Below are 27,095 nucleotides of genomic sequence, written 5' to 3'. Positions count from 1 at the left end.
CTCAGGGGGATCTCATAATGCTTATATTGTACCATGTGTTGGTACTCTTCTCTAGAAAGCATACAAAGATATAACCTACATAGAGAAGAGTGGATTCAGTGGTAGAGAAATTGGAAAGAAAAGCAGTTAATGATGATTCGTAGAGACTGAGAAATTCATGTTTTCTATTATCCTCACATAATTTCTTGAAAAGTGTGCCTGGAGGTCGTACATAGTCTCATTGCTGCACAAATGAATGATTCTGACTCCACACTCTGCAGGAGAGTCACGATCAAACACTGCCTAGAAAAATTATCCAACCGTATGCAGATATGCCTGCCCTTCTGTTTGACCCTTTCAGATAAATAAAGAGCTGAAACTGTCACTTGCTACACAGCAAATAATAGGGGCATACATAAAGTAGGGAAAGTCCCAGTTTCCCTTCTATAGATAGTGGGGAAATAGATCTCTAATATTTTATAATTTTTTTTTTCTATTTTATTAATATCTTGTATAATAAACATATACATTGTGCCACTGCAAAAGTGTTGCAGTAAAGGTACATAGCTTATGTTCCCTATGTTGTTTTTGTCTTTAATTTAACAGTTAGTGTCTCTGCATAGCAACTTTTCCATTGGAACTGTAAACCCTGCAGTACCACATGCATGCCTGTTGGGAAAAGATTTTCTTTTTGGCTTTATATGGACTCTTAGACATAATTACCCACTAAAGGTTGGAAAATGGATGTATTAGCATTGTTTTCCATCCAGTAAGCAAGTATCCAACAAAATATTGATGAAAGTGTTTTACTTTGCTGGCTACGCTACGTTGATCGACCTATTTAGCAAATTGTTAATCTATATGATGAAAACAAATAGGTGGTAAACGTACAGTGTCTCATCAATATCTTCTTTTAAAAATAAATTTGCTGCGTGTACTGGAATGGGATCTATCCTATAAAAGCTGATCAGTGTTGTTGCAGAATCTCGTAACAATTCCAGCATTTTCAGCTCCTCCAGGACATGAAGCTACAACTTCTTTCACTGAAAAGTTTCACCAAGTAAAGTTCCTCCCCAACTCTGATGGGTGGTGGTGCATGGCTGACAGGCAGGCAGTGGTGAGGAGGATGGGGACCTGCTGTCGGTTGCAGCTGTCGGTGGAGTTGTGGTGGTTGTGTTCGCAGAGTCCAGTGCTTGCTTTCGGTGCAAAAGGGCCTGTGGTGGAGGAAGGAAAGGTGCAGATGGTCACTGTCCCAGAGCACCCCTGGCTAACGTAAAGATAAAATTGTCTGGACATGTTGAGTTCTTATACCACTTCAAGTTACACTGAGGGACTGAAATTGTGAATGCCTTCCTGGAAGGTGCTATGTTGACAGAATATAAGTCAATTTTTCAGTGACTGCTTTCAGCCGTCTCTCTTATCCTCTGCTTTACCTGCTGTGGTGTGTACCTAGTTATTGTGAGATGCCGGGAGCATGTAACAGTGGTGAGAGAATGCTGCATTTGAGCAGCCAACAGCAATAAGTACTGGGAAGTCATTGGAAGACACTAGTGATTTGATGAGGAAAGTCTAGAATAACTGAGAAAAGGATCTGGCATTATTTCTTCGCAAAACTTAAGCGCCTTCCAAACATGGCCTTTGATCGTAAACTGAAATGCAAAGGCTTTAATTAAGGGCAGACAAAAAAGTTTCAGTAATGATAATGATTCAGTCTTCTGAACTTTGACAGTGTGTGTGGATGTGGCATAGGCTGCTGTGAACAACTGAAATAAATGTTCTTTCTAATCATATAAAGCTGCCTTTATACTAAAGGACAGTTAATTAAAGCTGAATTTAGCATTTATGCCTAGAGAAGTTTGACACTTAGATATTCTGTCTGTGGTAAATGCACTAAAAAGTATAAGGATAGCTACTCATTGCATATTGTTCTGTGTGAGACTTAAAGAAAACGAAATGTACCATGAGCATCCACTCCAGCACAGTAGTGTTCTTGATGCCACAAGCTGTGGTCTGTACGAGACAGCTGTATTGGATTGCAGACTAAGTCACTGGAATGAATGCTTGTCATAAACATTTCACATTTGGCCTAGGTTGCAAGCTGTCTTTCTTGCTTACTTCTTCTTCATTCATCTCTTGTATGGAAAGGTAAGGCTGTAATTTGTGTTAATCCAGGGAAGTTCAGTCTTACCCCAGTTTTGAATAAACTCGCCGTTCAGAGGTTTGCATTTTGCTCAGGAAAATCTAGAGCAAAGAATGAGAAAATTGAAATTCTAACAGAATAATGGATGCTTCAGCTTAAAACCTGGCTTTTTGTTTGCATTTATATTCCGTAGCTGTTTCAGAATACTATTGGGGCCATTAGGGAAAAGTTAGTTTATGACAAGGTTTGAAAATGTGCAGTGCTTTGTTTAATCAGGTAATGTACTAGGAGAATATTTTCCCCTTCAAATCCTTTGTATTTCTCTCTCTTTTTTTTTCTTTTTTTTTTCTCTTTCTCTTTCATTTTGTGAATTGAGACTAGAGCTGAGTTTTTTCTTATGTTTTCTATTTGGTTGTGAGCTGTCTGACTTTGTGTTTGTAATGATGCTTGCCTGGGCCTATGTGGACATCTCATAATGGGACTCTGATAATTGCAGTATTCTGAGAGCTGGAGTGTATGTGGGAACTCAACCAATGGACAACTTGAAAGGGACCAGAGCATGGCTCCCACAAATATATTTACATACTGTTGCGGATCCTGATTTGTCACGAATAGGAGAGTAAGAAACTTAAAGAACCACTGTCAAAGGTATTAGCAAAAGTGGTTTTAATATGATATTGTAAAAGTGTGGCTTAACAAAGTTCAATAGCAAGATTCACTCTGGTAAATCCTGTATGGAAGAGCATACAAAGGAAAATTGAGTTACACTTGAGTTAGAATGATTTATAGAAAGCCCGAAGATGCAAAGGTTAGGGAGGGCCCTCTCATTGAGTCAGAGGTGCAGAATGGACCTTCTGCTTTCTAAACTCCTTCTCAGAGAGGAGTCTAGGTGCAGGTAGGTCCAGACTTAGCCTCAGGCTTTGTCAGCTGTTTGTGCCTCGGGATTGTATATGCAGAGTTTGTGTAATGTTTCATTAGCATTCAGCATGCAGTCAAAGTTACCAAGGCAAAATCAAAGTTATCCTACTACAGAGTTATGCGGTGTATCAGTCGCTTCCTGAAGATCTACCATTGGTGAAAGGTCTCTCTGCCTCGAGGAGCAACTTTGAGGGATCTCCCAGATCAAGGGGAGATCACCGCCGTGCAGTCATGCTGCCCAGCAAGAAGAGCTCAAAGAAGGCCCTCTTAGGCTGTCTTATTTATGGAATACAGTAGTTGATTTGTAGTAAAATTACGTGCAATGGGGAAAAGTATGCAGGAGACTCCTGGTACCCACAATTTTTTTGTTCCTTGATAAATAAGTCTTGGAAAAGCCACCATCTAGTCATGTGTCAATTGCATGATTGGTGTTCCAAGCTCATGTGCATCGATTCTTACTGTGTTAGTGTGCTCCTTTGTGAGTTTTCACAGAACAACTTGAAACTAGAGGAGTTCGTGGCCTGGCTGCAGCTCAGACCTTTACCTCTTCTGGAGCCTGCACCAAACCACTGCCAGTCTGGTCAGGGGATCAAGCGCACCTGTCATGCATACACCAAGACATGACTTTTTTTTTTTTTAAAGAATATTTTAAAACGGTTTCTAAAAAAAAAATATTAGCACACACTCTGATCAAAAAATCCATTTTCCTTTCAAACAAAATCTATTTCAGAGGAAAGAGAGGGACAGTCGTAATACCAGTCCCACCAAATGCAGTATTTATGTACACTTGGCTGTATAACTACTGGTTGTAAAGTGGTTAAAACCACATGAATACAAAGAAACAAACAAACAAAAAAAGGAAAGTATTTTAGAACTGAAAACTGAAGTTTGTGGATACTTCTGCTCGTTTCATTGTGACTCTAATGAAATTGAGCAACAGTATTGTTTTCCTTACTTAACTCCGTTTGAAATTACAAAATGTGTTTTTGTTAAATGGAAGGCGTATACTGTAGGTTTGTCAGATTTTGACATCCCTTTCTGCTTCTTTGCCGGGTTAGAAAAACGGAAATAAGTTCTCCTGAACTGAAACTTTATCCAGCAAAAGAAGGAATATTCTATGATTCTAAGTGTGCGTTTGAGTCTGTTGATTTCAATAAGCATAAAAAGATACTCGGGCTTCCTCTTGCTTTAAAGCATGTCTTAGTATCATGCAAAAACAATTACACATGTTTTAAAATACTCACTGACCCTGGGTTGCAAATGCATCTTCCTTTAAATCAATGATGAAGAGGAAGGTTCACTCTTAAATTATTTGTTCATGTTTCTTGAATAAATGTCCATAATAATTAGAAAACACAAACACCTCCCACATTGGGCCAAATGTTACCTGTTTGAGGCTTTTTAATGTCTTAAAATGATACAGAAATTTTGGCCTGGCATCAATACCCCATCTTTCTTTTAAGAAAGATATCTGCTGTAAGCTATTTCCCCAGCCTCCAAAAGGTAAGATAGATTATCACCAACGAGGAAATACCAGTAATTTTATTTTATTTTGGGACTTGAAGTATTTACAGGTAGATTTTAGGTACAAATTTTGTGTTGAAAATTTTGTGCTAGTGTTCGGTAGAAAGCAGAACGCCTCAGTGTTGCTGATGCTATATTAGTGGAAAAAATCCCAATGTAAATTACATCCAAATGAGGACTCCCACAGATTTCTAAAGTATTCTGATCTTCATTAAATTAGTTCTAGCATTTCTTTACTATCTTCAGGCTTTTGTGGAAAAAAAAAACATTGTTCTCACTGTAGAGAACCAAGGGATAAGAGCTGACTGAGAAAAGCTATGGTTCTATTTTGTCATGTCTCTGTGGTAGATTTTTGGTTGGCCCTTTTAACAACATGTTGTGTTTAGGATAACACATGGATGAGACTTTGTCTTAAAGGAGAGTTTTCTTTTTGTGTAGTAAATTGCAGCTAGAATAAAAGAATTGAGGGACACATTCAAGGGCATGGGACAAAATGAGTCTTTTGCTGAGAGTTTTGTAAAATGAGTTTGAGTTTTAATTTGAAATCGAGCCAAAAATTTATCCCTGGGGGGCCATGCTATAAATGAATATCTGTTATTTAGGCTGGGTAATGGAACAGATGTGAATGCTCGGTATGTGCCTCCCTTGTGTGTTGCTGAAGCTGGCATCCTTTTACCAGCATGCTATTCCAATGAGCCATTTTGGCTCAGGCAGACCATGTTAGAGAGGTGTTACAGAAGTTTTCTTATACTTTTTTAATCTCATTTTTACTGTTCAATCAGTTCTCTGTTCTCAACCAACATTCAACAGTAAAATTATATAGATGTTAAATGCACCACCCCAAAATCTATGCTATATTTTGGGAGATACAGAATCATGTAATCTTTAAGGTTGGAAAAGACCTCCAAGATTATCAAGTCCAACCATCAACCTAACACCACCATGCTCACTAAACCATGTCTTGAAGAAGTAGACAGAGATAGGGCCATACATTGTGTGAGACTGGGGATCGGGATGTCTTATTACAGATCAACCTGCAAAGGTAAGTACTTATTTGGAGAAAATACTTTTTAATGTACTGTGTTCTTTCATTTGTGATTGAAAATTTTGGTTCCAGATAACAACTGTAGATGAAGAATTGAAATTAAAGTCAAAGAGTCTGATTTTAGGAAAGGAGCAACTGAGCACAGCCTTTCTCCCTTTAGAGAATCAGGAAAGTTCAGAATGATAAATGGGTAGTGGTGAGAGACTTTATCCACAGGAACCAGCAGATATTGTGCCTAAATTATTAATTAATTATTATGAAATTATGTATAGATGTATACCTCACTTTAAATTTATCTCCAAAATGCAGAAAGTATGAGGAAAAAAATGCATGAGAACTTCTCTTGTTCTTATTGGAAAGTAACAACAAAAAAAGGTAATTTTTTGTTTGCCTTTTTTTTTTTTTTTTTTTTTTCTCCTCTTCTTTTCTCAGGTCCGCACCAGTGTCCTACCTGATCACAAGGAGCCAAGAGCAGATGTTGGAGTAAGCAATTTTTTTTTTTTTAACTAGTCGAATTTTTTTCACCTCATCAGCAGACATGGATACCCAATGAAGAGAAATGGTGTTCTACCTAACTGCTAAACAGAAGCTAGCAAGCTTTTTTAATAGCAGAAGTTGGGTTAAATGAATTAAAAAAAAAAAAAAAATCAAGGCAAGAGTAATGGTCTCAGTGACTCATGTAGTCCCATTCGCATATATCTTGAAAATATTTTTCAAGTGAAGTTATCCTGAGGCAAGCACAACTGTCTAGAATTCCTGCTACTGCCATATAAGCAATCTGGATGAGATTGAGACCTTGCCTCAATGAGCCTGGCCTGTCACCTTCTGGTTTTCGTTGGCAGAGTATAAAAAGTTCCTACTGTAGGAATTGCCTTTGGGTTCACTTGAAGAAATTACACTGGTGACATATGGAGGACTTATTTTCTGTGTAGGTCTTTTGGAAGAGGTATTGGGATGTCATTTCTGGGTCTGAGAAGGCTAGAACCACTTAAACAATATGAACACCTCAAGGGAGTGCGAAATGTTGATCCTGCTAGAGCTGAATAAAAGACCAAACATCATCTGGCAGGTATCAGACTTATGTCTACAAATATTTAAAGTAACTGGATTTTAAAATTTTTAATCTAAGGTGTTGACTTTCCTGCATTAGCAGGGCTTTCTTGGCATAGTTTCCAGGATTTTAGCTGGTGTTTGAAAAATCTGTAGCTTGGCAGCAAGTTCAGTCTTAGTGAAATAATCAATGTGTTTCAACTTTTCATACAGCTATTATGGAGACTTTTCTCTCTGGCTAGCTGTGATTGTTAATCAAAATACTCAAGGCACATATCTTAAGATTTATAATCATAAGTACCCAAGTAGCAAGATTACAGAGAAGCATTACTCTATAATTAGCATTACAGCAGCAGTTTTGTTTAAAGCCTACTTTTCAAGCCTCTCCAAGTCACAGGTACAATGCTAGATTGGTTTGTAGACTGCCAGTTCAGGCCCCAGGGTAGACTATTTGTGTCTACATCAGTATGGAAAAAGTATTCTTCAGCATTGTTTGAAATGAGACACCTTGAGCATTAGCATAACTCTCTTCATTTGGATCATGGGATCATTCACAATTTTATTTAATTTTGCAAATTTGCATTGTCAGGCAAATAAAATTTTGTTCTAAATAAGCATAAAAATATGGAACAGACAAACAAGTAGAATTTTTTTAAGCCCAGAAAATTATTCACCTTTAATTTCATGACCCTGGAGAACGAGGTACGACACTCAGAGATGATTAGTGGGTACAATGACCAAAGCTTCAAGACTGTATAAGAGAGCAGTGTAATTGTTTCTTAGCCCTGATCATATGAGGGCTCCGACTTGGGGTTCTTAAATGGATTTATAGTTCTGTTGCGCTGCAGAAAGAAGCCCCAGGTGACCCAACCTATATGGGTTTCATTCCAAATATCCCTCTCCATCTTTCCAAATGATAAGGTTGCAAATACAAGCTCTCCAGCGCCATGAAATGCCCGAATGAAGGCTACTATATAGGTGTTGTGCTGCAGAATGTATTCTTGCTGTACGAAGAAGGATATGCTCTTGTAAGAAGATAACTAATCTGAGCTAACTGAGCCACCATAGAGTTTTAGTGGAGAAACACTGTCAGGCTGACTGATCTAAAGGAAGACAGAACTATCTGTGTTCACTCTGGCAAGGCTGTGAATCACCGCATTTCACATCTGAAAGAATTTATCGTAAAAGTACATATTTCATTTTGGCAGTGATACCTAACCATGATCTCTGCTTTGTATGACTGTGGTATTTTTCTCTCTGTGTTTCCTGTAGGCCTTTTTTCTTCCTTATGTCCTGTTCAGCACTTCCCAAATCCACTGTTTTCTCAACCTTCCCTAGACTCTCAGCTTGTGTGCTTTTTCCTTTGCTGCTTAAGTGCCAACCAAAGCACAGGAAATCTAAGCCTGTGACATTGATAGGAATGAGCCGTAACTGATGACTTAGCTTAGCAAATTGGAGACCAGTGTTGATGTTCACCTAAATTGAGAATTGTGATTTGAACTGTACATTTTATATGTAAGAAAACCTATCTTAGAATAGAGCTTTATTGTTAGCATTCAAATACTCAATATGCACCCAGCTGGCCTTCCTGAAAGAAGGCAGGCTGCAGGGATCTTTTTACCAGAAGTTACGCTTCTCAGGACCAACAAATTGTTTTCTCTTTTTCCCTGAAGGGGAAAATTGCTCTCTGCATGCAGCCTATGTTGACTCAAAGCAACTTGATTCTTCTTGAATTTGTATATCCAAGGGCGTATATAATTTACCCTGGAATTTTACTTTGCCATTCCAACAGTAGAGTAAAATTAGTATAATGTAATGAAAACAAATTTTGTGTACTTCTTATTGTTTTCTTGCAAAAATCCCACATAATCTTATAATCTCATTATACTTTAATCAGAACAAGTGATATTGAGTTGTGTATTTGAAAGATATATGGATAGAAGATGGCTGTAGACTGTTATTTTCTTTCCCATTGTTCTCAGGGCAAGAATAGTACTGTTGACCAAGTTGACCAAATGAGATTTTGAGCAATGTGCAGCGAGATACGATCAGAGGGTAAAAAATAACCAAAACGTGGAAGATGATGAATTTGTTTTCCTCATTGCACTGTTTTCTTGATGATAAATCAAGGTGATGTTGCTAGAAGGAACAGTTATAGTGATGTAGCTTAATTTAACTTTAGACGTTCTAGTTTGGTTTTCACATTTCTCTGCACTTCCACTACAATGAATAGGTCCACCTTAAAATGAAAATAAAGGAAATAAGTACTTACAAACAGTACCATAAACTAGAGGAATACAATACATCTATTAATAAACATAGGCTGAACTCAATATACCTTCTTAGTAGATACATTCATATTTGGAACATATAGATGGCAGCACCTAAGGCTTGAAGAAAAACCATAGCAAGAACAACTTTGGTAAAACACTGAAAACTTAGAATTTCTTGTAATCTAGAAATTAGAAATATAGAAAGAAGAAGATGCAAAATGCAAACCCTTGTACTGAATGAAAATTTTCCTGTGGCTGTACATTTTACAACCTGTATTTTGTTAGATAGTCAGACTGTTCTTAATGAAAAAGAGAGATTCCTGCCCATAAAACCAGAGTTTAACGATTTACGGGTAATCACGCTATAGATGCATTAGAAATTTCCACCAGATAGTGTGTCAAACTAGTATATTGGAATGTAATATTTTTCTAGGTACCCAAGAAAGATTTCCAAGTGCGAGACAAAAAAAGTTACAGTTAAAACTTAAGAGAACATCTCCATTAATCTTTTTTCTTTCTGCTTCTTCTGTAGCGAAGCTTCCTGGGCTGTACAACTTTTAGAGTAGGAGACTTGGTGAAATCAAAGGAGCAGCAGTTGACCCTTACCCTCAGGTAAGTGTTTTCCTCTATTGTAAAGCCTATTGAGTCAATAACCCATGGCATTTGATGATTGCTGCTTGACTGCGTTTGAAACTCTGTATTACTTCGGGTATATGAGATGTCAGCTTGAAGTGCTTCTTTCTACTATGTACAAAGTCAAAATGAAAAACCAGTTTTCTAAGCTGGAGCTTGCCATGTGTCAGATTAGAAAAGGTTAGTAATTTTTTTTGGTACAATAACCTATGGAAGAATTGCAGGGAACTTGAAGTAGAGGATGGGATGTTCTTTCAAAGTTACCTTCAGAAAGGAGCGTAAGGTTCTCAGTTGCATTTGATGTGTGTGGTTTAACACTGTACAGCCTACTGGTTTGGTTACTAGGTGTAACCAGCTGCAGTCTCCTAAAGTCATTGTTACATGGAGCCAAACTCTAATGGCAGTCGAGGATTGATGTACAACTCTGGTGACACAGGGTACAGAGCTGCAGGAGAGTCAGTGTTCAAAAACTAGGGTTGGGCTGAACAGGTATTTCTTAAAGCCATTGCTATTATAACAATAGTATATTGTTATCTGTGTGTAGTTTATAAGCAAAAGTTAACCAAATGCCTTGATTTTAATTTCTCCCAAACACAGAAAATGCCACGACTAGCAAGCAGATAACTGTTTTCTAACAAACAAAACGGATCAGATAAAATGTGAACTGACTAATCTCTCTGGAAATTTGTGCCGAGATAAACAAATACCAACTTAGTGTTTGTAAGAGTGTTCTTACAGAATTTGTAGTTGTCTCAAGTTCTTTGGGACAAACTTTGCCTCTCTCACTGACAAACTGAAAACTTGATCTGAAAGAATGCCTCTGACAGGTGCTGTAATAATTGAGAGAATGTAAAGTTTCAGGAAACTTTGAAAAGAAGTAGTGTTATCTAACCCTTCTAATTTGTAAACAAAAAGTTTAGATGGATAACTAATAATAGATTCCAGATGGCCAGCTTAGTTTCCGCTGAACCTCATAGTCTTTTCAGTTTTGCTTTTAGTTAATATTTTCAGTCTTGTATGTCCTCTTTGGGGAGCTAACACTAGAAGACAAATAGGGACAAAGAGGGCTGGAGTACCTCTCCTGTGAGGACAGGCTGAGAGAGTTGGGTCTGTTCAGCCTGGAGAAGAGGAGGCTCCGGGGAGACCTGATAGCGGCCTTCCAGTACCTAAAGGGGGCCTACACGAAAGATGGGGAGAAACTCTTCAGTAGGGCCTGTTGTGACAGGACGAGGGGTAATGGTTTCAAAATAGAGGGAGGTAGATTTAGATTAGATATTAGGAAAAAAAAATTTTACAGTGAGGGTGGTGGAACACTGGCACAGGTTGCCCAGAGAGGTGGTGGATGCCCCATCCCTGGAAACGTTCAAGGCCAGGTTGGACGAGGCTTTGAGCAACCTGGTCTAGTCAAAGATGTCCCTGCTCCTTGCAGGGGGTTGGACTAGATGGCCTTTGAAAGTCCCTTTCAACACTAACGATTCTATGATTCTAAATTAACTTGCAGATACATTTAATGGTAGGTTTTAGTTGGTTGGAGTTTTGGTTTTTTTAAGAAAAAAAATCCTAACCTTTTAAATGCAGGATTGTTTCCTGATTATGGCTATTCAGGAGCACAAAATTAGTAGAATTTAACTGCTGTTCTTCAATGGGAGTTTAACCAGAGCAGTCTAGTAATCTAAAAATCTAAACTTGTTTTCCTCTGATTGCCCTGTTATATTAATAGTCCTCAGGAGGATAGGGGATATACCAAGGGCCTTGTCAGAACATGCAGTTCTGTTTAATTCTTGTTGATGTGCTTTAGATGGGAGTTTACCAGGGAGTGCCTGTGATTTAGAGATAGTCCTTTGCTAGATCTGAAGTAGAGATTTAAGCATCCCGCAATAGCTCTGTGGTGTGCCTTGTACTATTGGTGTAATTATAGAATCTGGTTACTTTTTCACTGTGTTTTTTTCAGTTATTATGTCTTGCTATTGTCTTTCTGAGGTACAATGTAATGCTCTAAAAGTGTTTTTAAAGAAATATCCTTGTATTTTTCTCAGTTATTCTGTGGAGAGCTGGCATAGATCTACAGTTCCTTATTGTTGACAAACTGTGCTCTACTTTTCCCCTTTGCCCACCATTGTACCTTAATAGTGATACAAGTTACAAACCTCTGCAAATGTCTCTGCAAAAGACATTTTTATTTTGATTGTCCTTTCTTCTCTAGAAAGGTGCCCTAACCTGATGACTGAGTGTTCACTGTAGATGTGTGCACCTGTATCTAATCATCAAAACCTGAACAGGTCAATTTGTAGAATTGCTTCAATGCTGACAATGTACACAACTGATGTTGGCAGAGGAATTTAGTTACTAGAGACTTGGGACTGCAGTTTCCAATATGAAATTTGTAAAACCAGAAATGCCCTCTATAGATTTGAATGTTTCATTTTGCAATGGTAATGCAATGCCACTTGCTTCCAGCTTTCTCATAGGTTTGTGATGATAAACAGCATAAAATGGGCTATTGAATAAAACAAACACTATTCAGTAGCAGAATATTTCTTAATATTGGCTATATGTTGCAGTGTATCCAATTTTAAAAGAAAAAGCAAAGGCATCCTTTCTTCTTTGTAAATGAGTTAGATATACTGATTGCTATTCCAGTAACTAATACCGATTTTATTCTTTTTTTAATTTTTATTTACATTTTAAGTTCAGTTTAGAGGATCTTTTTGCTATGCCTTTCTTTTAAGATTAGCATAATGTGGGGTTCTTTTTTTTTTTTTGCTTGGTTGAGGTCTATGGCCTTTTGTACAAGCCTAGCAATTAGTACTTCCATTAGCTCCTTCGCCTGTGCTGGTAGTTTGCAGTTTTTCCAGGGAGGTCCTCTTTAGCTTAGGCGATTTTGGTATGCTTTCCAGCAAAGGAAAAAGATAATAGTTCTCTTTTATGCTCTCTGTAAAATAAGGTCCATCTGTCTCAGATGCTGCTCTTAGTAGACAGTACAAAAGTGTAAGTAGGCTGCTTCAATATGAAACTAGAGTACTACCCATACCACCCCGATCCTTTGGCCACTGAAAGCAGGAGCTTTGTAGCAATGGAGCTAACCATACAAAAACAAAAACTAGGATGGAAGTACATGAATTTTACCAGTTGTCTGAGGGAATGTGCCTATGGATGCCTGTCAATCATGTATTTTGTTGGTTTGGTTTTGTAGGGGAGGTGGGCTGTGGTGGCAGCTTCTGCAAGAGGCTGCTAGAAGTTTCCCCTTTGTCCAGTGGACTCAGCCAGGGACGAGCAGATTGGTGGCAGAATGTTCCCTGGTAACACCTCTGTGATAACGTATGTAAGAAGGGGAGAAATTGAAAAAAAAAGACGAGAAGAGGTGAAGAAGTTGGAGCAGGGGCAGAGAGGGGAAGGCACGAGTCTGGTGGGCCCTGTGGCCCTCACCCTCTGGCCTCCTGCCGGGCAGCTGACTGGGCCGGACTCGGCCTGGCCCGGCTGCAAGAAGTGAAGAGGAGATGAGATGTGAAGAGAATCTGAGAGGCGTCTGCCCGAGCTGGTTGTGAAGAATTTTTTGTGAGGAACGGCTGCAGAGGCCAAGGTCAATGAAGGAGAGGGAGAAGCAATGCTACTCCTCGCCAAGATTCCCCTGTAGCCCATGGTGCAGCCCATGGTGGAGCAGGTTGTCCCCCTGCAGCCCATGGAGGCCCACAGAGGAGCAGAGATTCATCTGCAGCCCGTGGAGGACCCCATGCTGGGGCAGGTGGATGCCTGAGGCTGTGGCCCATGGAGAGGCTGTGGCCCATCTGCGCTGGGGCAGATGTTCGGGAGGGACTGCACCCTGTGGAAAAAGGAACTACCCTGGAGCAGTTTCACAAAGGACTGTAGCCCGTGGGTGGGAGCAGGGGAGGAATGTGAGGAGTTCTTCCTTTTGAGGAAGAAGGAGCGACATAAAGCAATGTGCAATGAACTGACCATAACCCCCATTCCCTCTTCACCCCTGTACCGCTTAGAGGGGAAGGAGGTAGAGATAATGTTAATCCCAGGAAGAGGGAGGGGTGGAGGGAGGTTATCTTCTTCTCTGTCTCATTATCCTGCTTTGGTTTTAATGATAAATAAATAGCTTTCCCCAAGTTGAGTCTGTTTTTCCCCTAACAGTAACTTTAAGGATCTCTCCCTGTCCTTATCTCAAACCTTGAGCCTTTTTTTCTTATATTATCTCCCCCTATTCTCTCGGAGGGTGGGGGGAGTGAGAGAGAGACTGCGTAGTCTGGTCCCAGCTGGGGCTAAACTATGACTTGTATTCATAGAATCATGGAATAGTTTGGATTGGAAGGGACCTTTAAAGGCCATCTAGTCCAATTCCCCTGCAAGGAGCAGGGACATCTCCAACCAGATCAGGTTGCTCAGAGCCCCGTCCAACCTGGCCTTGAATGTTTCCAGGGATGGGGCATCCACCACATCTCTGGGCAACCTGTTCCAGTGTTTCACCACCCTCATTGTAAAAAGTTTCTTCCTTATGTCCAGTCTGAATCTACCTCCCTCTATTTTAAAACCATTACCCCTCATCCTATCACAACAGGCCTAAAAAGAGTTTCTTCTGTCTCTCTTACAGGCCCCCTTTAGATATTGGAAGGCTACTATAAGGTCTTTGTGGAGCCTTCTCTTCTCCAGACTGAACAGACCCAATTCTACAGATTTTCTTTAAAGTTGTGGTTGTACTTGACCTCTTGGACAGTATTTCTTTGTCTATCAATCTGCTTCTTTTAGCTGTCTTATTTTTGTTAATCTTGGGCAAGACTGAACCTATTTCCTTTAAATAAAAGGGGTAAACCATAGTTCTTTTTTGAGAGTTCAAAAAAAATGACTCAAAGACTCTATTAAAGAAAGTCCTCCCAACTTCCCTTCCTCCAAACACTGTCTTTCAAGCACCTTGTAGTTCAGTGGGCCAGAAGACATGTAACACATGTAACTGCACTTCAATAGCAGTTACATTCACAATATTTAATTAACTAGAGAGAATTTGAAAGCATCACACTAATTTTTGCAATCATTTATGTACACATAACTTCCTTAGCAAACTATGACTATAAAATAATATATATTTAGCTGTTTTTTCCCTGTTAAAATTCAGTACAAGTCTGCCTGCTACTAGTTTTACTTTGTCTCCATCCTGAAATTGTTTCTTGGCTGCTTCATGTCATGTCATCCTCCCCAGGAAGCAGGTGAGCGATGGCCAGGCAAATCTCCTATAGAGCTGAGGCAAAACTTGTTTTGACGTGAAGCTTAATCAACAGAACATTGAAATAATGAAAACTGAGAAAGAATTGAACAGCAGAAAACTTTGTTTACCTTAGAAGACAATAGAATGTTGTTTATCAGTGAACTTGTTTAAAGACAGTATTGATTGCAGTAGGCTCTGCCGTGAATTCAAAGAATAAACATTTCTGTGCAAGTACAATAGTTTTGTGCTTGCATATTTCAAAATATATTGCATCAGTAGAGAAAATTATTTTATAACAATTTATTTTATAATAATATACATTAGTCTGTACTAATTGCATTTGTTGTGTACTATGCGCTGGAGGAAGGGGCTGCCTGCTAGACTGAAAGACACACAGTTTGGTTTTCAGGCAGTCACTCACTTTGTCATTTATAATGAACACAACTATGCAAATACAGTCTGCTTCTCTTTTTCTTTGTGTTCTTGAGCCATGTTTTTAGGAGAAAGGTATGGCCATGGGAACCAATTAGTGGGCTTAAATTTGCATATTCAACATGCAGCAATTAGACTTGATGAGAACAGCATTGGAGGCAAATAGCTGTTTTTCTCAGTCCATTTAGCTCACCTGCTTTTCCACTGCTAGCTTGTTACCTTTCTGTCTGGATGCCTGGGTCAACCTTTTATCGCCAGAAATATTAAGGTGAGAATGTATTCCTGCTGCTCATGATAGTGCTGACTAGCTCCTTGCCTCACATTTGAGGGAACTGACACTGTCCTGGTAATCTTTAAGGACTTGGGATGGTAAAGAAATCCATGCGTATAACAAACTATAATATTAGAAGCATTAGTAAGTAATTGTGCTTTTAAACCTGAGCAGATTTCACAATGTCTTTGGATTTGGCTTAGCGAGTAGAACAACAGTGTTGCTTTTAACACTGATAGAAGGTGTTTTGTTTGTTTGTTTTTAAATTCAAAACATACTGTTTCATCCAGAATCACCTCCCCAAGGTTCATCAGAGGATGAGTCCTTGGTGATTCCAGCGTAGCTGTGTGCGGACTGTCACAGAGTTATGGGTGTGTTAGGTGGCATGAGCACTGCAGTATGCAGTCTTGTTGGACTGAATGGTTAGAGATAGACCGAAACATTGCCAGCTTCTAAATCTGGTTTAGAAATTGCTCCTCTAACACTTGTGTCCTTTTCATTGGCCATATTCCAAATGCAGATGCTCTGTGGACAGATATCAGACAATTGGTGCTCCTTGTCCCAGGCTGCTTAAAAAAAAAAATCAGCAATTTTCCAACTCCATAAGGCAGTTTGAGCCATATATAGGTTTATTCACATTGCCACTTTAAAAAAAAAAAAATTATTACTGTATTCCGCATCCCCACTGTCCCTATGCAGGTTTGTCAAGGTGCAGTCCCTTGTCCTGTGTGTCTGCAGTGTATCTGGTCTCATGGCTGTAAGCAGTCTGATGCAGGGACAGTCTTCACTGCACCACGTGAGTGCAGAGTGCACTTTTCAGCTTTATTAAACTACAGCAAATAAGCTGATTCTGTCCAAATGCATTATGAAGTGTCCTAAAACCAATTAATTATTGTCCTGATGCTCTGTTGAACAGTGTGTATATGTGAGAGTGTCTCCTCCTGTCTGTCCAGGCAAATGACATGAACTGTACACATACACGTGTGTGCGCACAACACCATTTCTGTCAGTGCAAAGTAAAATAATACAGATTTTTATCTTACTTAAGTGTGATCACTAGACTCTTTTTCCCACTACATCATTTCTTTTGTTTTCTTTCCAGCAAAATTTTAATTTCCTGATGTTGCTTGAAAGTTTTAAATGCGTGACATATCTGTTGTTTGAAGGCTCTCACGCACTGGTGGTATTTCAAATTCAGTGTCTGACGCAGCTAATGACGGTTTCTCCTTGGACATTTATAGAGCTCTTTGTTCATTTTTGTGCCTGTAGCTCTTAAAAGAAACTTTGGGGTTTTTGTATTTTTAAATTCTATTTTCATATTTTCATGTGGCAAGGTAAGAGAAATGGAGGAAGGAGTACAATTGCAATGCAACAGTCCCACTGTTCAGTTTTATTCTACTGCATTACCTTCTCTTACAGATACTGCGTATTTCAGACTTAAATATTACATATGTATTAGACCAGACCAGGAGTGGTTTTGAGAATAAAACAATAGGAAAAAAAGATATAAAGTGAAATTAGATCAATTGTATTTTTTAAACATGTCTGGGGAAAGCTTCCAAACACACGTTGCACACGTGCAAGCAAGCAGTGCAGTACTCTGCTGGACTGAGGCCGAGCCTCTGATAACAGGAACAAGAGGAAATACTTAGTATTCTAAAGAAAGGACAACAAGGACTGAGAAAGGAAACTGGCATTTCTGATTTTATTTCATTTTACTCAAGCAACATGCCTTGTTGGCTTGTACCAATTCATTTGCAAATCCAACTCTTTTTTGCTCAACATTTGTCCATACTCTTAATTTACCCTAATGTAATTTTAAATCAGATCTGGTTAGTGTAGGTCAGTCTCAGAATTGCAGTTCTCTTTGGCCTTAGAAAAATGTGTTCCCTAAAAAAAGAATGGATAGGATTTCACTTCTAGAAGTCAAACGAATGCAACATTTTCCTTTCAGACCAGAATAACAGCAAAGTGCTGTTGCGTATTTAAGGCAGACTGGTGATGAGATCATCCACTTGACGCTTTACTCAGGACACGTTATGCTGTTGAAAAAATTTCATTCTTACAGCCACAGATTTACTCTGATTTTTAATATATATGTGATTTGCTAACATATAATCTGTTGTGTTTCTTCTCTGCTTAGAAATGCTGTGGTTCCTTTGTTGAGATAGCCTGGTTTGACACAGAAAGGAGAAAACAAATGAAATCAAACCACTAAGCTGTAGCAACTCCAGGGAATGTTCTTCATTCAGAAGACATTTAAGTTGTTCTCATGCATTTCAAAATTGTTATGTATTTTTGCTCATAAACACCCTTTGGACATTGAACCTTTCTTCTTCATTACTTTCCTTTTGTATGCTTTGTTAATTAACGTAGGCTTCTCTGGTTGCAAGGCTATATGGAATTGGTTCATTTTTAATTCTTCCTTTATTTTATTGTCAGTAATGAATTTGGCTTAGAGCAAATGAAGTAGTGACACATGTAAAATATGAAGAATTACGTGTATTTTGCCAGGTTTTATATAAGAATGTATTTAATTTGTGTAGTCACAAGAGAAGTGTATTCTACTGAGTTGCATATTAAAGCATAATGGTTTGCAACCAAAATAATTATTTAAATTTGAAGCTTGGGGGTAGCCTTATTTTGAGACTTGACTGTAAAAAATGCAAGTTTTCATTTAGTGTGATAAATAAGTATCCATGCCTGAAAAGACTAATGTATGTGCTTAACTTTAGTCAGTGTACAGAGCTGGCACACTCTGACTTAATTAAGGCCTTATACTGCGTGCAGAAATACAGATTGTGTAAAATTGTGGGAGCTCAACGCAGAGGGAGACCTCCTGCCTGGGGCTTGAGCAAGCACTCTGGGAAAGCCTGCGCGTGGCAGAAGGCAGCATGGCAAAGCTGAGCTGGTCCTGCCCTGCCTGAGAGTGGGAGACCACGCGTGTCGACGCAGTGCTGCTCAGGGGCTCGCAGCGCCCAAGAGCCAGCGGGAATTGGCCGTGCTGGCCAGCTGGGCCTGAGGCGATACGTCCACGTAGTACCGCACAGTGCGTGCAGGCGGGCCAGCGCTCAGACTGCCGTCTTTCTCCTGGTTGGTGAAATGAGGAGAAGGGTGTTTGGGGGATTTTTTCCTTCCTTTACTAATATGATGTGAGGGCTATTTTTTTTAAGTTCTGGAAGAGTGTCTGGGTTGAAGAGGGTTTTGATCTTTTTCTGCAGCAGTGATTGCCCGAGGAATGTGACAGTTTTTAATAGAAAGACTTTTTTCTAATATTACTATTTCTGAAAGTTGTTTTTTCTCTTTTATTACCAGCCCTCTAGTCCCTGTCCTATGTGTTCCTTTGTCCTACTTCATTACTTTTCATCTTCATTTCTGAGATTATACACAGTGTTGTCCCAAACCCATTTGTTTTTATTCTTCTTCCTCTCTGTGGTTTTGCAATTTTGCTAAACTACTTCTCGTCATTTCCTTTTGCCAATTTTTGCTTGGTGGCTGTTGTTATACTTTCCTCATTATTATTAAATGATTTGTTACCTTTCTTTCCTTCCTTTAAAAAATCCAGCTGTTCAGAGTAAGCCAGGGGAGATAGATTGTGCCATTAACCTTGGTGTTTTGGTACCAGTGGAAGCTGAAAAATCATTCAGTATCTTTTTAGAGTTTAAACTCTTCTTTCTTCCAAAAGTTGGTGAGCAGTACTCTTTTTTTGGAGATGTAAATCTGAATTGCTATTTGGTTTTGCTTAATTGGAAGTAAACTGTTTGTGAAGATGATAAAGGAATTCACCTGGAACTTTATTATCTTCTTCTATATAGTTAAAGAAATGGAACTGTGTTCTGGTTTTGTTAGTGAGGGGGGGCCTAAGGTGGCAGCTTCTGTAGGAAGCTGCTAGAAGTCGCTCCCTTTTGTTCAGTGGACTCGGCCGGGCCTAGGGCGGACCCGCTGCTGGCCAAGGCCGAGCCAATTGGTAGCAGAATGTTCCTTGATAACGCCTCTGTGATAACGTATTTAAGAAGGGGATAACAGGAAAAAAAAAAAAAAGATATGATGTGAAGGAGCTGAGCGGGGGCAGAGAGGGGGAGGCACAAGCCTTGGGGCCTTGCAGGCCTCACCCTCTGGCCTTCCGCTGGGCAGCCGACTGGGCCCGACTTGGCTGGGCCTGGCTGCAAGAAGTGGAGAGGAGATGAGAAGTGAATAAGATGTAAAAAGGATCCTGAGAGGCGTCTGCCAGCCTGTTGTGAGGAACGGCTGCAGACGCCAAGGTCAGTGAAGAAGGAGGGGGAGGAGTAATGTGGCTCCTGGCCAAGATTCCCCTGCAGCCAGTGGTGAAGACCATGGTGGAGCAGGTTGTGCTGCTGTCCCCTGCAGCCCATGGAGGTCCACGGAGGAGCACAGATCCACCTGCAGCCCGTGGAGGACCCCACGCTGGAGCAGGTGGAGGCCTGAAGGAGGCTGTGGCCCGTGGAGGGCCCTCTGGGACAGCTGTTCTAGAGGGACTGCACCCCGTGGAAGAGATGACCCACGCCAGAGCAGTTTCACGAAGGACTGTGGCCTGTGGGAGGGACCTCACGCTGGAGCAGGGGAGGAATGTGAGGAGTTCTTCCCCTGACAATGAAGTAGCGGCGTAAAACATCGCGTGATGAACTGACCGTGACTCCCATTCCCTTTTCCCCCCTGTGCCGCTCGGGAGGGGAAGGTAGTAGAGATAATGTTAAGCCCGGAAAGAGGGAGGGGTGGGGGGAGGCTATCTTGTTCCCTGTCTCATTCTCCTGCTAGTTTTAGAAATAAATGAGTATTTTTCCCAAAGTCGAGTCTGTTTTGCCCGGAATGGTAACTTTAAGGATTTCTCCCCATCCTTATCTCAAACCTCGAGCTGTTTTTCCTTATATCATCTCCCCCTATTCTCTCGGAGGGTGGGGGGAGTGAGAGAGAGACTGCGTAGTTTGGTCCCGATCAGGGCTGAACTATGACAGACTGATTCTGAATAATTACTCTGTGGAAGGACTACAAAAAAGTTATATTCGAATTAATTTTATTATTTGGTTTAGTAGGAGGTTTATTAATATACTGAGCATGTCCTTTTTCACAGATTGTGTTAGGAGACAGAGCAGTGTACTGTGCAATGAGATTGCAGGTCGTAAGTGAAGTATAGGTGCAATAAGTTACAGCCCTGTCTCTGACGGTCCACAGACAGAATAATGCCTAGAATGAAAGCTTGGCAACATTTATGGATACTTCCACCATTTATGGGATTCTTGCCTATCCTTAGTTTAATGATGAAAACTTTCATTATTATAAAGATTTTGGAGAATATACAATATGCCTTATTGTTAATGTTTGCTTTATGATTGTAAATAACAAGTTCAATACGAGTGACTGCAGCTATACAGAATGGAGATAGGAATAAATGTTTCCTGATAATGTATGGACTAAAGAAATGCGAGGCTGCGGGTGACCCAAAGTAATGGTTTTTTTTCCAGGACTTCTGATGGTGGAAAGACAGTTGGTACCATTGAAGTCAATCTTGTGAAGATGGGAGAGCTAGAGGATGGAGAAACGGACCACATCACAACAGATGCCCAGGATCAAAAGGTAGAAGCTCAGTTCATTCCACAAAGTTAATGAGAATGATCACCTATACCAAATGCCTAAATTACTAATTCCAAATTGGGTTAAGCACTTAATCAAAAATTTCTGGAATAAAGTACTATGTGCACTTAATCTCCGTAAACTGAAAATAGTTTTTCACAAATATCTATGGAGTAATACTCTATCCTCAGTTTCCTAGTCCCTCTTCTTCTTCAGAAAAAAAAAAGAGCTGATTTTGACCTCAACTGACCATATTTAATCAATCCCTATCAAAAAAAACTGTCCATAGAGACACCATAAATATGACTTCTTTTTCCCTTGGACAGTTCCTCTGTTTTCTGCCCTTGAAGTCCTGTTCACGTGGATTTTTATGTGCAACCTGTGCCCACAATACTGAAAACCTGGAAAGAATGACAAACAGGCAAGCCGAAGAAGAGGTGAATCCCCTTCCAAAGGGGCAGGTTCAGCTGCATTTCACGGGAGCACGCAGTGGTGGGAAAAGTCAACAGGAGGGATGGCACAGCAGTGGTGCCTTTGGAGTGCTAGCGTAGGGCGCAGTGTTGAGCAGAGGGTGTATGAGTTGGAGTACGCATGGTGTGGGGCAAGAGGGAAGGACAGAAGGACTTGGAAAGAGTAAAAATGCTGTTACATAGGCAGGTTGTTGCAGGCAAAAGTGGTGGAGGCTGGAGCTGGAGATGATATGGGGGAAGTGGATTTCAAAGAAATGGAAAACCAAAGAAGGGGGGATGAGACTGGGCTGTCTCTGTGATGACAAGAGGTCTGGGCTTGGGAGAGATTCAGAAATGGCTGCTCAGAACAAGGATATCAGAATTTGAGTGATTTGCAATTAATAAAAAGGTCTCTCTAACTGGGTCCCTGACTGATGGCAACTGACATACCTGTACACAGTTGCCTCCTCCTCTGCCTATGCAGCTTCATTCTCACTGACAGAATTTTTGCAGCCCTAATACTATGGTGTGCTCATGTACACTATGGTGTATTCTGTTCTTCCTGGAAAAAAAAAAAATCAGATAATGCTACAGGGAATGTAAAATTAAGTACTGTGGGGTGGTTTTTTTTGTTTTTTGTTTTGTTTTGTTTTTTGTTTTTTTTTTTTTGCTTTGAATTAACATATAAGAATGTTTTTGTTTGTTTTTTTTTTTTTTTGCGGAAAAGGGAATTGTTCTGGATGTCTTTTCTGCTCAGCCAAAGCAGTCTGCTTTTGGGCCAGACTCTGAGGATAGATTTTACACTTTTTTTTTTTTTTGCCATTGTTCTCAAAGGACTTCAACACCTTTTTAAAACAATGGACCAGTGGGACCAGTTCCAAAGAAGCCAGCAAGCGCTGCGAAATCTTTCTGGTTTTGTACTATAAAGCTTCCATGAGAAATGCAACATGAACTGTTTTTTCAACTTTCTCTTTCGTTTTACTTTTCTTCCATTAGAAAATGTGGAATGAGACTTCTCACAATTATTTAAGGTGTAATTAATGAGCTATGTCTAACTTGGGGAAGCCAGAAGACTTTAATAGCATCTTTCTAGGCGATACTGATACTTGTCAAGAAAGACCAGCCTTGTGACAGCTGTATTTTCTGTGGTCTTTAAAGGAGTCTTTAGTTTTTATGGATTAGTTGCATCATGGAGTCTTAGTTTATATGTTCCTAGTGAGGATGCAATTGTGAGAATGTAGAGTTATTATTTCTTAAAAGAAGTAAGTTCTGAATTAGGTTTGCTAACTCATTAGATAAACTATGTGCAGGGAATTCCTCATGGAAGAGTAAGGTGATAGTTAAAGTCAATCTGAGATACCAGCTCATAGAGAGTACACCATGTGTTGCTCTTTGCTTGAAGCTCTGCAACAGAACATGTAGAAACTGGGGAAGCCCTGTGAACAGAGCTCCCTATCACCTTTAGAGGCTGTCTGATTCTTTTTCTGACTGGTGGAAGGAGGAGCATTAAAAATACACTTCCTAGTACATTTATCATAGGTTTACACCAGTTGATTTTTCCATAAGCTTTTTATGCTTTTATTTTATAAATTAATCTTATCGAAGAAATCTTCCAATTTACTTGTATAAAAGTGACTTTAATCACAAACCATGAGCACATTTTAAAGACTTTTTGTCGTTTCTATTTTTCCCTTGTTTAAAAATTCATGAAGTGTTTTCTGACACAGTGTATGTGAAAACTGCCTTGTCAACAGAAGCCTCTCTGAAAGCACAGAACTTGTCAAAAATTATTTTAACCTTGGCCGTTGTATTAGTAGTACACCTTTCTGTTTTATTATGGAATAGTTGATTATATTTTGCCATTTTTCTCTGCTATAATTCTGAGTTTGTTACAGTATATTGGAACAGAAATATAGAGAAAAATGCAGATTGTTATTAAGGGTTGGGAAGTTATATTAAAAGTGATGTTTTTCAGTCTGCCATTTATAAACTGCTATATATTTCCTTATTAACACCTGAATGTGCTACATTTGTGGTTGCATTTCTTTTGTAGTGTGCATTGGTTCGTGAATGTACAGCCACTGAAGGCATAAGTGGTAAAGACAACTTGCCTTCATTAAATGCAGGTAAGTATTCAAACATCTGTAGAAGAGGACTGTTGCAACATTGTATTAGATCTTGAAGAAAGCATAAAGATCTGAAAAGGCTCTTAAAATGATGCACAGATTTTTAAGCTTAATATTCTAATGTTTTATACATATTTGACAGTATCATTTTTACTGAGGAACATGAGGAAAATTTCCAGAAATGTATGTCAATTATGCTTTCTGAAACACTGCTAAAATCTCCCTCTCCTACATCTTTACTGTTCAATGATTTTCAAGACTGTCAGTGACTTCAGTGGGCGTGGAATTAACCTCATAAGTTTTTGTCATGTCTTTGCATGACATTCTGTTAAAGTAATTATGCATTATGTGTAACTGAGTGCCCTGGAGAATTAATCTCTCTCATAGCTGTTGAAGTGGCAATTTCAGTTTGGTCTGGGAGCTATATGTCCTAAAATGAAGGAAGCTGTTGGCAAGGTGCTCACAATTCTGGGTCAGCTCTGGGCTTGAGTGTACGGTGTTGAACTAGATCTATTTCTCTTTCATTATACTGAGAAATATTACATGCTGATGCACTGCACCATAAAAGTTTTATTAGCCCGAGTTTATGAATCTCTATTACTCTGCAGTTACAATGTCACAAATAAGTTATATGGGTCATCTGAAACCACAGCGCTGTCAAGAATTCTGTGTCTTTGCTGCATACAGTTGAGGAGAAATTACTGAAGTTTTAAAACCTTTTAAAACCTTTACTGAAACTTTGTAATATGGTTTCACTGATAGTGCAGACTTATTAGACTAACTTTGCAGTCTGAAGGAAGCACTAGAAGCCTCAAAAAATAGATTTTCTATGTATGTATGAATGCTGCAAATTTTTTTTAGGTTTGTTGAGACTAGATCAGAAGCGGGGAAAAATTCTTCTTCAGCACTACCATTTCTTTTCACCAGTTCAATGTGAGACTAGATATGTTTGTGGAAAAGATAGTCATTGAGAATTACTAAATGCACAGGAACTACATCTGACGGCAGAAATTCCTGAACAGAAAATAGCTGGAGGCAGTGAGAGTATCTTGCATCTCTAGGTATCTATTTATGGCTCTTCTCAGAGACAAGATACAGAGGCAGTAGAACGACTTGGTTTAACTCGGTGCAGCCATTCTTTGATTCTGATTCTGTATGTCATCCAGATAAGTGGGTCTTAAAAAAATGACATTTCTGCTCAGAGAAAATGTTACTGATTCACAACTGATTTTTTTTTCAATTTTCTGCCTCCGTTGGATGGGATTGATTGGGGTTTTTTGTTGAGTTTTTTTGGATGGAGGAGTGCTGTAGTTTGGGGAATGTTTTTTTTTTTTTTTTTATTGAAACTGTTGGAGCTTTCAAGGTAGATGTCAGTTTTATGAATAATAAAGTCTAGATAACTTTGTCGGGAATATTTGCACAGTATACCGAGAGAGTATATACTACAGTATATCGAGAGCGCTTAACATTTTTATGTTTATTGCTCTCATATACAAATACACAACATAAAACCAAAACCCCAGCCCACCCAACATCGCTAGGATTTATAAAGTCAAACATATCATGGGTTTTTTTTGTCATTTTGTTTTTGAAAGAGTTGAGGAGAAAGAGCAGAGCTGCAGATGCACATGCAAGAAAAGACAGCACGCAGGATATTGGAAAGAGTTTTCAGTCACAGGAAATTTGTTCTAAGAAGTACTTATTCTTCAGTCTGTTTCCTGTAGTTGACTTCCTCTTCTCACCCCAGCATTGCCTTCACTTTCCTGCTGACACCTGGCACCAGTTCCAGGTTTCGTCAGCCCCACTCTTTTTATTGAATTCCCAATTTCTTTTCTTAGAAAATTTTAACTCTCCTTTTATGCCCTCAGCCTCTTTGCCCAGCCAGTCAGACTTCTTCCCCAGCGTGCCTCCGTGGCTGGGCTTCATGTGGATCAAAGCTCTCTGTGTTGCCTGGAGACTGACTTTCTCATATGCATACCAGTGCTGCCCTTAAGTGTATTGTACCACACAATGTCTCTGCACAAAAATGTATTATCCACTGTGTACGAATGACACGTGCATGGTTTTGTTGGTATGAGAAGTTGGGAAAAATGGAAGAATTGTCAATAAAGATAGACCCTTGGTGCACGTATGAGGTGTTAAGTTCAAGTTTTGGCTTTTTACATACTGAGATTTCTTTTCCAAGGCTTATGTTGCTGTCAGATCTGGGCGGATTGCCATGGGTATGGTAAAATGCACATGTCTGTAAAAGATTTGCTGTCAGAATTCAAGTTTATGAAGCACAGAACTTTCTGTTGTGGATTTCTGGCCTTATTCTGTGCATCTGGACTGTCTTAACTGAAAATTTCAAAAAAATAGTCAGTTTAAGCCAGACATGTTTCAATGTGGCAAAATCAGAGATAATCAAAAACAAGGACTGAAGGGAAAGGAACCATATCAGCAATGTGGTAGAAGTATATTCCAGGCAACCTGATAACATCAGCATTGCCTGCGCTACTTTCCCTGCTGTGTACATACAGAACTATCTATAGTACAGTATATCTTCCATGTATCTTTGTATTTAGTACATGTGTATACTCTTGTAAAGATTTCTGGTTCTTTCTGTCTCATGTTGTTTACCAGGCCTTCAAAACTATAAAACTGAAAAAATACCCCTGTGTGAATCTTTATGCCTGTAGGCATAGATGCACATTGGCATTCTTCTCAAATTTAAATCTTAATATAAAGAACTCGCAGCCCTCAAGTGAGTTATGAGGCACTTACTGAGTGAGTGGGAATGAGAATCATATTTCACAGAGGCGTATCACTGTTACATTTATACCCCAAGAGATTCAATTTATATGTCTCAAAATTGAGTTATTTATTTATAACAGTAGAGAGTTTGCCAATTGTTTGCATGTAAACATATTGCACTTCACAATAAAAAAAAAGATAATAAAAGTAATTGAAATTAAGCAAAAATCAAGAAAGTTGAAATTATTCTTCTTGAGACGATTTACATAATACACCTATGCTACAAAGGAAGATATAAATAGAAACATTGTTAGTAAATTAGTATATGGCAGTGGTATGCTTTCTTCTGCGTTCCATAGGGAACAAAAATGAAACCAGAGTATTCAGTCTTTTATTAATGTTTTATTTTACTTACAGGGAAAGCAGTGTGAAGGATATTGCATGGAATAAAAAGCACAGTGGTCTTTAAATTTAAAAATGAGAATGTCCAAAAATATGGATGGTTAAATATATGGTATTGGATTTTAGGTTTCACACTATGAGAAGGACTTTTAAAATAGCTTTTTGTCTTTTTAAACACTGCAGTTCATCTAGTTTGGGTTTGTTTTTTTCTTTTTCCCAGTAGCTTTCATGATCACTGTATAAATACAGGAAGGATTACCTTTATGAAACTTTAATTCATTTTAATGACTACTTTTATTAAAAGACAAATTTAGTCTTGCCATTCTTA

At 39.2% G+C, this 27,095-nt stretch overlaps 1 protein-coding gene across 2 annotated transcripts in view; it reads left to right on the top strand.

Moving 5' to 3' along the window:
* Positions 1 to 27,095, top strand: part of INPP4B (inositol polyphosphate-4-phosphatase type II B) — a 339,134-nt gene that overhangs the window by 200,856 nt on the left and 111,183 nt on the right. Inside the window, exons 9-13 of one of the 2 annotated variants that reach the window (XM_086746361.1) lie at positions 6,039 to 6,089; positions 9,462 to 9,541; positions 20,949 to 21,060; positions 21,384 to 21,494; positions 23,560 to 23,632. In XM_086746361.1, the coding sequence (XP_086602487.1) occupies positions 6,039 to 6,089; positions 9,462 to 9,541; positions 20,949 to 21,060; positions 21,384 to 21,494; positions 23,560 to 23,632 (427 nt within the window). The remainder of the gene's footprint in view (positions 1 to 6,038; positions 6,090 to 9,461; positions 9,542 to 20,948; positions 21,061 to 21,383; positions 21,495 to 23,559; positions 23,633 to 27,095) is intronic. The other variant, XM_086746363.1, reaches the window with a different exon arrangement.

This window comes from Chlamydotis macqueenii, chromosome 4 (assembly GCF_036417535.1).
Source record: "Chlamydotis macqueenii isolate bChlMac1 chromosome 4, bChlMac1.mat, whole genome shotgun sequence".
NCBI lineage: Eukaryota > Metazoa > Chordata > Aves > Otidiformes > Otididae > Chlamydotis > Chlamydotis macqueenii.
Note: the sequence above shows the minus strand (reverse complement) of the source record. Positions and strands in the feature narration are given on the sequence as shown.